Source organism: Muscardinus avellanarius (assembly GCF_963383645.1).
Source record: "Muscardinus avellanarius genome assembly, chromosome: 11".
Taxonomy (NCBI): domain Eukaryota; kingdom Metazoa; phylum Chordata; class Mammalia; order Rodentia; family Gliridae; genus Muscardinus; species Muscardinus avellanarius.
Window position 1 is genome coordinate 55,013,134 of NC_137797.1, and position 10,255 is coordinate 55,023,388.

The window sequence follows — 10,255 nt, forward strand, 5'->3', positions numbered from 1 at the left end:
TTTCCAACTAGCTTTCATAGAAAAGGAGGACTTAGACTTCCCACTGTACTCCAGTGCTACCATCTCAATACAGGCCCTATTCAGGAGTACCCAAAAGGTCCATTCTCACTGCAAACTGGTAAATTTACAAACTGGTTATTTTGAGTAACACTGATCAAAATGATTAGCTACTACAATGAAAAGACCCAGGAGACAGTCAATAAATACAGTTGTCCCTCATAACTATGTGAGATATGTTCCCAAACCTCCCCCGTCGATGCTTGAAGCAGCAGATAATAACAACCCCTACATACAACAACGGTGATGCTGTAACAGGCAGTCTTATCATGGAGACAGGCACTCTGAGGCTAAGAGGCGGATAGTACATTTAGCATAGACACAGGGATGATTCCCATCCTGACTGGTTTGGGGTGGGATGACACAATATTTCAGCATGCTTCTCAGAAGAGTATGCAATTTAAAAATGATGAATTATTTAGCCGGGCGTGATGGCGCGCGCTTGTAATCCCCGCGCTTGGGAGGCTGAGACAGGAGGGTCGCACAGGTTCGAAGCCAGCCTCAGCTACTGAGTGAGGCTCTCGGCAACTTAGTGAGACCCTGTTTCCAAATAAAATATAAAATAGGTCTGGGAGTATAGCCTGGAGGTAGAAAAGCCTCTGGGTTCACTCCCCAGTACGACAAAACACAAAACAAAACCAAAAAGAATAAAATAAAAAATAAAAATGATGAATTGTTTATTTCTGGAATTTTCCATGTAGCATTTTTTGGACTTCAGTTGACAGCAGGTAAGAGAAACTGCAGAAAACACAACTGTAGATAAAAGGGAAATACTGTACCTTTTTTTATGAGTAAGAAATAAGTTTGTCCTTGGAGCAATCTAGACAAAATGTAGATCATACCTGATGTAGTGTATAAGCAGGAAGGCCAGTTTTCTGTCTCAGCAAGCCAGTTGCTTTCCCTGTAGGTGCTGTGAGCAAAACTTCTATAGCTTTGTCCGCCCCCAGGCGCCTTTGCTCAGTGAAGGTCAACCATTCTTCTGGTACATCCTGGTCTTGTTCGAAATCTTCACAAGCTTTTTTAACTTCTCTTTCTTCCAGCTGCTCCATATGTTTAAAAAGATGACTAACAATCGTGGTCTTCCCACAGCCACCTTTCCCACTTATGACAGTCACGGCATTGGAGCAGATCATTTTCAAAGCAGTCACCTGATCCGGATCCAGCTGTGCTTCATTAATTTCTGCATTAATTTCACTTTCACTATTATAGCAAATATGGTCATCACTGTTCCATGGGTCCAAAAGGTCCCCAAAATATTCTAATCTTGCTGCATCTGCGTCAGGGTTCCCTTCCTCCAAGGCATCCTCAATTCCTGAACTCTCAGGTCTTGCGGTGTGAATGGAGGCCAGTACCTTCTTGACATCGACCCGTAAATGCCATGGCGGTCTCTCCAGCAGGTCACAGATGGAAGAAGCGATGCTTTTTTCTGCCTGGTAAAGGTCATGAAGAAAGACCCAGTCCTTCTGAAAGTCACCACACCAATGTCCTTGAGAAACTTCAGAGACTGCCAGGCATCGTGAAAAGACATGTCCGCTGACAATTCCCAAGTCAAGTCAGCTTCTCTGACACACGTGTGTCCATGCTCTCTGCAGATCTGCTTCAGTTTGGAATAGATGACCAGGGCATTCTTCTCCAAGTCACTCATCAACTGCAGAAGGGATGGGCAATGACAGAACGCCATCCAGCTTGCCTCGCAGCGCAGGAGCTGCAAGTCCCTGTAGTTGAACTGTAGGAAAATAAGAGCCAAGTGGAGTGAAGGGGGACTAAACTGAGGGAGATGGGAAGAAGGAAGATTTGGAGAGAAACAACTCAATGGACACAATGTACATACACAATTATCAAAGCCAGTCACTGTGCTGAGCATGGGAAGGAGGGTAGGAGAGGGCTCAGTGAGTACTCTGTGCATGGAAGCCTCTATCACCCTGAACTTCAACAAGATGTATGATTACGATGCACCAGTTAAGGAAAAATGAATTCTGTCAAATAAATTATACACAGTTTTTATTTGTTCACTGTTACTAGAAATTGAACCTAAAAGCACTCTACCTCCAAGCTATACCCCCAGCCCTTTTAACTTTTTTTTTTTTTTTCGGTGGTACTGGGGTTCTTGGAAACCCTTCTACCTCCGGGCTACACTCCCAGACACCTATTTTTTATATTTTACTTGGAAACGGTCTCTTAAGCCAGCGAGGCCGGCCTCGAACCTGCGCGATCCTCTTGTCTCCGCCTCCCAAGTGCAGGGATTGATGTGCCACCACGCCTGGCGCCCCTTTGAACTTTTTAATTTTGAAACGAGGCCATGCTAAGGGTCTCACTGAGGTTGCCAAGGCTAGTCTCAAAACTATGATTTTTCTGTGTCAGCCTCCAAGAACTGGAATTAACAGGCAAGTGCCTCTGTACCTGGCTACACATATAGTTTCAAGTCAAATAAGGCTTATCACAAAAATCCCTTTCTTAGGTTACCCTTTCTCAGGCCGCCGCCTCCTCCTCCTCCTCCTCCTCCTCCTCCTCCTCCTCCTCCTCCTCCTCCTCCTCCTCCTCTTCTTCTTCTTCTTCTTCTTCTTCTTCTTCTTCTTCTTCTTCTTCTTTTTATTTTGCAATACTGGGGATAGAACCCAGGGGCATTCTACCTCTGAGCTACATCCCCCCACTCTATTTTTCATTCTTTATTTTTTTAAACATGGTCTCACTGAGTTACAAAGGGCCTCACTAAGTAGTAGCTGAGGCTGTCCACAAACTGTGATCTCCCTGTCTCAGCCTCCCAGATTCTCGGGTTTTCTAAAGGCAACATCACCAACACTTTTGTTTTATTCTCTTTCTTCCAGAATTTATCTCCACATTTTTAAGTGTTTTTATTCTATTTCTTGATTTTTTAAAGAATTTTTAGATGGTTATTTAATTCCCTACTATGGAGAGTCTTTCTCTGTGAAAGCGCTCTCAGCTTTATATCGTTACCTCCACAAGAGCTTCTTCTCCTCCTGTCTTTGAAAAACATTATAGTATTCACTTTGTTAATCAATTTTTTTAAATCAGTGTTATTTTGTTTATGTAAATAGGATTCAAGGCTAAGCAACATGACACACTATAACTACATTAACTTGCATGAGCCTTGGTTTGTGTTATGAATTGTCACCTCATTCTCTTAGTGTATTTAGTTTCCCGTGTGCTCACCAACAATTCTCCCAAATACTATGGAAGAGGCATAGAATTCTCACCATGATCCACTCAGAAGCCCCAGTGTTTTTCATGGAGACATCCCCTCGCGCCCTCCATCCATTTTAGGAACTGAATTTTGTCCCCTGAAAGGTGACTGGTTGAAATCTAATGCCTAATAGCTCAGAAAATGACTATATTTGGAGAGAGGGCCTTCAAAGATGTAAATCAGGTTAAATGAGATCATAGCCTCATGAATGAGATCATTAGAGTGGGCCCTGATCATTTATATAACTGATGTCTAGCTTAAAAGAGAAAGAAATTAGGACACAGGCAGGGACAGATGTTAAGATTATGTGAAGACACAGAGATGAGACCATAAACAAGCCAAAGGGAGAGGTCTCAGAAAAAAAAAAAAAACTCTGTCCACGCCTTATTAGACTCACTGCTCTCAGCACTGTGAGAATACATCTATTGTTGAAGCCACCCCAGCAAATTAACACAGTAGCTAAATTACGGCTTGCATGCAGCATGGTACAAGTAAGCCATCTCCCCTTTTCACACTGAAGTCCTAGACTGCTGCTACCAGACCTCAACTCTCCAAGACTTCAATGTGAAAATGAGGCTGAAAGTTCCACCACCAGACAACCTGTGCCTCCTCCTCAATTGGTGTTCCCAATTCCAGAATCTCTCTGTTGAGTGCCATCAAGGTGTGCCTCTCCTCTCCTGCTAAGATGGGAAGCAGCAACATTTAACTGCCCACACGAGAGCAAGAATCTAGGAATTCAATGTTCTCTAGCACATTTCCACTTAGTGCAGGAGGTGGAAAGTGAAATAGCTGATAACTAACACTCTTTTAAAGCATTTCTTTTTTAACAAAGAGGTAGAGAAGAAAGAAGAGGGGAGGGAAGAAGGCCGGGCCGAGGTTCCTTATTGACACAGTCTTAAACTCAATTGGCTACAAAAGAAAATTCTAGCCAGACATGGTGGCATATGCTTGTAATCCCAGTACTCGGGAAGCTGAGACAGGAGGATCACAGGTTTGAAGCCAGCCTCAGCAACTCAATGAGGTTCTCAGCAACCCATCGAGACCTTGTTTTTAAATTAAAAATTTAAGGCCGGGCGTGGTGGCTCACGCTTGTAATCCCAGCATTCGGGAGGCAAAGACTGGAGGATCGTGGTTCACGGCCAGCCTCAGCTTAGTGAGGCCTTCCGCCAACTTAGTGAGACCCTGTTTCAAAAAAAAGAATAAAAAACAGGGCAGGGAGTGTAGCTCGGAGGTCAGATGCCCCTGAGTTCCATCCCCAAACCCGCAAAAAATTAATTAATTAATTTAAAAATTTAAACAAAATAGGTCTGGGGACGCCAGAGGAAGGAATAGGTCTGTGGTACCCTGGAAGGCCTCTAAGTTCCATCCAATGGACCACAAAAAGAAAGGAAGGAAGGAAGGGAGGAAGGAAGGAAGGAAGGAAGGGGAGGGGGGAGGGAGGAAGGGAGAAAGGAGGGAAGGAAGGGAGGGAGGAAGGGAAGGAGGGAGGGAAAGAGAGAGAAAGAGGGAGGGAGGGAGGGAGGAGAGGAAGAAGGAAGGAAGGAAGGAAGGAAGGAAGGAAGGAAGGAAGGAAGGAGAAAAAAGAAAACTGGAGTCCTACTCCTTATTAGGAAGATGGTGCCCCCAACAAGTTTATGATCTGACCACATCTCTGTTTTACACTGAGAGGGTCTCAATAACTGTTTTCAGAATTGTCAGAATCGTATTGACCCAACAAAAGGTACATTTTTAGCAGTAACATTTTATTTAATTCCTGAAATGTAGACAGGCATAATTTAAATCTCTAAATTTCTCTTCATATCATTACAAAAACAGACTTTAAAAAAAGGTAAACCATTATCCATCTCTTAACATATCAGATCTCTGCATCTCTTCTCCATTAAAAAATATATATAATGATAATTTGATGTTTTAGAATCTTATCTTTCAAAGCATACTAAATTTATAGTCCTATGATATAAGGAACAAATTCATTATCCTAGTATTTCTCAAACTGGAGGTCTGCAATTCTTTGAAAGTCCAAGATTTATCACAGAATTCCTTAATTGTGTTTTTATTTGGAAAGCCACTTTATAATCAATTGCTACCAAGGTTCAAGTACCACACGTGGCTCTACCACCAGTGAAGCTGCAGATTGCTAGTTCTCAACTCTTGGTCTCTAGTAATCAGAACAGAAATGAATTCATTTGTAAATGATATGATTTTACTAATTAAAAATTAAATGATACCATGAAAGTTTTCTATAGTTCATATTGGAAAGTGGGAAACTGCATTGTACTGCAGACTGGAACTGCCAAACTCAGAAACTTTTGTCTTCAATGACATCTACATTCAAAGTGTGAATGAGAATTTTGTTACAGAAAAACATCTGTCACATCAAATGAAATTAACACCGAGAGGCTGGATATAATCCGCTTTGTTACTGGGGTGAGGGCGGTGTCCATTTATAAGTTTTTTGACTTTATAGCTCCATAAGAACATAAGGAATTTGTGTTTACCTATAACATTCTAAAAACAATCAACCATGGGATGCATGCAAATTTTTTTCCATTTTGAAAGAGGCAAAAATTGTCCAATTTGAGAAAACCAGATTTATGTTAAGATTACCAAATACTGAACAAATGTCTTACTTACTTTACTAAATCCCAGCTTCCATGGATGCGTGCTTAAAATCTCTTCTACCTGCAGCAACACTCCTTTAGAACCTGAGTTTATGAGCCGTGTAAAGTGCCGAGGCAGAAGGACAGGAATGAATTCCAGTACTTTTGGAAACTGCAAAGCAGTCATTACATTTTTAAATGGAACTATAGAATATGAGAAAAGAACAAATTAAAACACACAAGTGAGCCTGTTGAACAACTAACTTGAAAGACTTTCTCATTTAGCACAGTTTCAGAAATGTAAATCAGAGAGATTAAGAAAATTAGTATTATGCCAGGTTTGGTGGCGCACACTCGTAATCCCAGCATTGGAGAGGCTGAGACAGGAAGATCGCATTTCACGGACAGCCTCGGCTACTTAGGTCCTTTGCAACTCAGTGAGACCCTGTTTCAAAATAAAGAATAAAACATAGGGCGGGGGGTATAGCTCAGAGGTGGAATGTCCCCGGGTTCCATCCCCAGTACCACACAAAAAAAGAAAATTAATATTATGACAATTTTTTATACTGAGACATTTTTCAAAAGTGTTTAACACTAAAATGTATGTTCTTGAAATGCTTAGACAACTATTTCTCAAGTCTTGTTTCCTGTGCTTGCAACATAAACAGAAAAAATTCAGACTCAATTATACAAAGATAAATTTGGAGCTAAATACACAAAATAAATCATTTATACATTAATTTCATACTCATTTTTCCAACTGAAACTATGATTTATTTGTCCCTGAAGTCATTTTTTGATATCCTGTCAAATTTATTTGAAATCATTAAGAAATTTAATATTATATATAATATATGTGATATATAGGAATGTCTAAATAACAAACCATATTTTAAATCATCCTGGATTTAAATCTTTCCAAAATGGATTTATAGCCTGCCTTCCTCTTTTGCGTGTATGAGTGTGTGTTGCTAAAGACTGAACCCAAGGGCACTCTACCACGGAGCTATACTATACCCCCAGCCTTATTTATTTATTTATTTATTTTTTGAAACAGGGATTCTCTAAGTTGCTGAGGCTGGTCTTAAACCTGATTCTCCATCTCAGCCTCCCAAGTACTGGGGTTGCAGGCATGCACCACCATGCCCAGCTCTGTTCTGTTTCTTGAAAAGAACAAACAACTTCCTCTTAAGGACTCAAGGTACTCTCTATAAACACAAAAGTCAGAGACAAAATTACAATTTGAAGGCCAGAAAGGCATTAAAAGGATCTTAAAGATCATCTCATACGATCCCTTCATTTTATAGATGAGGAACTTCAGATGACCATGACATACTCCAAAGGTGACATAAACACATTTTCATCCAACTAATTATAAAAACGTACACAGATCTAGTATAACTTATCTAAAATTCTTGAGAGAGATAGTTCAGATTTTACATAATTTGGAATATTCACATTTACATAATGAGATGTCTTGGGGATGAAATCCAAGACCAAACGTGAAATTCATCAATTTTTCATACACACCTTATACAAAGCCTGAGGATCATTTTCTACAATATTCTAAGTAATTTTGTGCATGAAAAAAAGTTTGTGTGCACTGAGCCATTGGAAAGCATCATTTGTGCGCTAGGTGAGCATTCAGAAAGTTTCAGACTTTAGAGCACTCCAGGTTTTCAGAAGAGAGATGCCCAATCTGTGCTACACTAAGAGTCACAAGAGTGGTAATATTTCAAACACTCTAGCCATCAAATATCTCAATTACACTAAAACTGCATGATAGAATCACACTTACTTGTGTTCTCCAGAGGAAGACTTATCTCGTGTAAGAACTCTGCCTCTTCATTCAGTGCAGGTCGTTTTTTATGATTCCTTTCAATTTCCTTGTAGAAAGTTCTTAATGTTTCCCTAAGATTTTCAAAGTTTAGGTCCTTATAGCTTGACACTTTATTTACCCATGCTAAAAATTTATTTCTCTCTTCAGGGCAGACCCCACACTCTTTAAGAAAGAGGGAACAGATATTTTTTTGACGTGGTGGTGACATATCAGTCTGTAGAAAGTACGATGGGAATCCTTGAACTTGATAGCCCTTTGATCCCATAGGCTTTACCCGGACCTTTACTCGCCACCAAGCACCAGTTATCGGAAAACGTCCAAACACTTTATACTGCTCTTGAGTGTTTTCATCAGGAATTACAACTAGAGGGAAAAATCAGTTAATTTAGGAGATTTAAAGCCCTCCTCCCCAAAGTTTTACCACACCCACCACTCTCTTTTTTTCCCCCTCGACAGCACCCGAGACAGGCATATAGGTGCTAGTAAGAGTACCCATATGTGACATAGTGCTACTAGGGTGCCCATAACACTTCAGTCTTCCTACCTGTTTACCCAGCAACCTCTACTATACTGTAAGCCCTCTGTAATGTGACCATGCCTCTTTTGTTTTGTATTCCAAAGTTAAGCAAGGTGCATGGCGAGTGTCTGCTGCCCCCCCTTCTGAAAGCAGTCCTCCACTGGCTACTCTGACCTCGGCCAATACTAGTCTTTAGGCAGCTTATTTTTAAAAATGCCTTGGTGCATGCCACCACGGGGCTTTGGCATGAGTTGTTTCATCTGCCTTAAACATTCTCTTCCTTACTGTTCACTCCATTTACTAAAGACGCCAGTGTGTGTCCTCCTCAGGAAAGTCTTGCTACTTCTCAAAGCACCAGTTAGTATTTATTCTAAGTCCTAAGTAATATCATAGTTACTTCTGTGACTAAAGAATATCTGTTTAATACACTAGAAGGAATTAGGAATGTAACTCCATTAGGAATGTAACTTTCTCATTTTGATTCTCTGGGGCATTCCAGCACCAAACATCTTGCTAGGAACATGACAGCCAGTTGATAAACTTTAGAACAATGACTAAACCCTCCTCTGCCTAAGTTTGCACTACCAACATGTAACTACTGAGCTATTTGCCCTTTGCAATTCAGTGAGACCTTGTTTCAAAAAACATAAAGACTAAAAAATAGGACCGCGGTGTAGCTTGGAGGTAGAATTCCCCTGGGTTCCATCCCCAGTATCACACACACACACAAAAAGAGTTAAGTAAATCTCAATTTACCCATACCTTCAGTTGCACTAGCTGCATTTCAAGTTCTAAATAGCCACGTGTGGCTCGTGGCTATTGTACTGGCCAATGCAAGTGTAAAACAGTACCATCATCATAGAATTTTCTACTGGGCAACACTGATCTGCTCACTAAAAAAAAAAAAAGTCTTCAATACCAATCACTACATAAATACAAGAGGCATAATTTACAGCACAGAAATCTACACATGGCCAATAAGAATCACAAGTAACATATCAAGACTACGCTGAGGTGTTGCATATATATATATATATATATATATATATATATATATATATATATATATATATGTTCCCTATGTAGCTAAAGAGTAACCACGGATTTGATTCCAGGCAGGATGGGGTAATAATTAAAAGTTCTGATTCTGGGTGGGAATATAAGTTCTACATCCACTACTGCACAACAACTTCGGATAACTCCTCATATTAAATAAACTAACATGTAAAGTGAAAGCGTAACATATAGTGGGTGCTGAAAGGCACTGCCAATTATTGTTATCAATATCATTTTATCCTAAGTAGGAACGAAACAGCGAGGCAACGTCAAAGGCAAGACTTAGCAACAACGCGGGAGGTGGGGAGAGTGTCTAGTTCTGGACAAAGTCTAAATGGAAACCGCGTCTTTGAATCCTCTAAACCGTCCCGGGGGCAGGCTCCTTCTCACCATGCAGGCGCCCGGGGAGGCTGCCCGCCTGGACGCCCCCGCTGCACAGCTCCTCCGCGTCCACGAACCCGGGGTCGTCCTCCTCCTCTGCATCCTCCACTAGAAGGTCTTCGTCCTCCTCTGCCTCGTCCTTGACCGGAAGCAGAGGTCCCTGCAGCTCGCGCAGATGTTGATTCAAACTGGCCATACTCGCTGCTTTCCAACTCAACCCAAACAAGTCCGGAAAGGCCGGGAGAGGTGCATGACCGAGACTAGCCAATGAGCTCCGCGACCTAACATCCTCCGCTTCCGGGATGCCCGGGAAGCCGCAGACAGCGCAGGGGGCGTGGCATGAGCAGAGGGGCGTGGATAAACCTAAGCCCCGCCCAGGTGCCCTGCAGGCTGCTGGGCACAGCTCACCGCCCACTAGAGAACATCAGCCAGGAATCAAGAATGTGGCATTACCGAAGCGCAGCCAAAAACTCTTCTGCAAAGAGAAAAGGCCAGGTAAGTAGACTGAGCCCAGAGAATGGGAAAAAAACCAATCCCTGCTCAAAACCAAAACAACAGATGTCTTTGGGACCTTGGACTGCCACCATAACACAGAACAACGA

General features: G+C 41.6%; 1 protein-coding gene across 1 annotated transcript in view; it reads right to left on the minus strand.

Annotated features, from left to right (window-relative positions):
- HELB (DNA helicase B) overlaps positions 1-9,849 on the minus strand; it is a gene marked incomplete at both ends in the record, with an annotated part of 43,158 nt that extends 33,309 nt beyond the window's left edge. The window contains 5 exon segments of the mRNA XM_080706421.1: positions 900-1,520; positions 1,526-1,783; positions 5,894-6,063; positions 7,658-8,062; positions 9,663-9,849. Of these exon segments, the coding sequence (XP_080562547.1) occupies positions 900-1,520; positions 1,526-1,783; positions 5,894-6,063; positions 7,658-8,062; positions 9,663-9,849 (1,641 nt within the window).
- Positions 9,850-10,255: the final 406 nt, after the last annotated feature.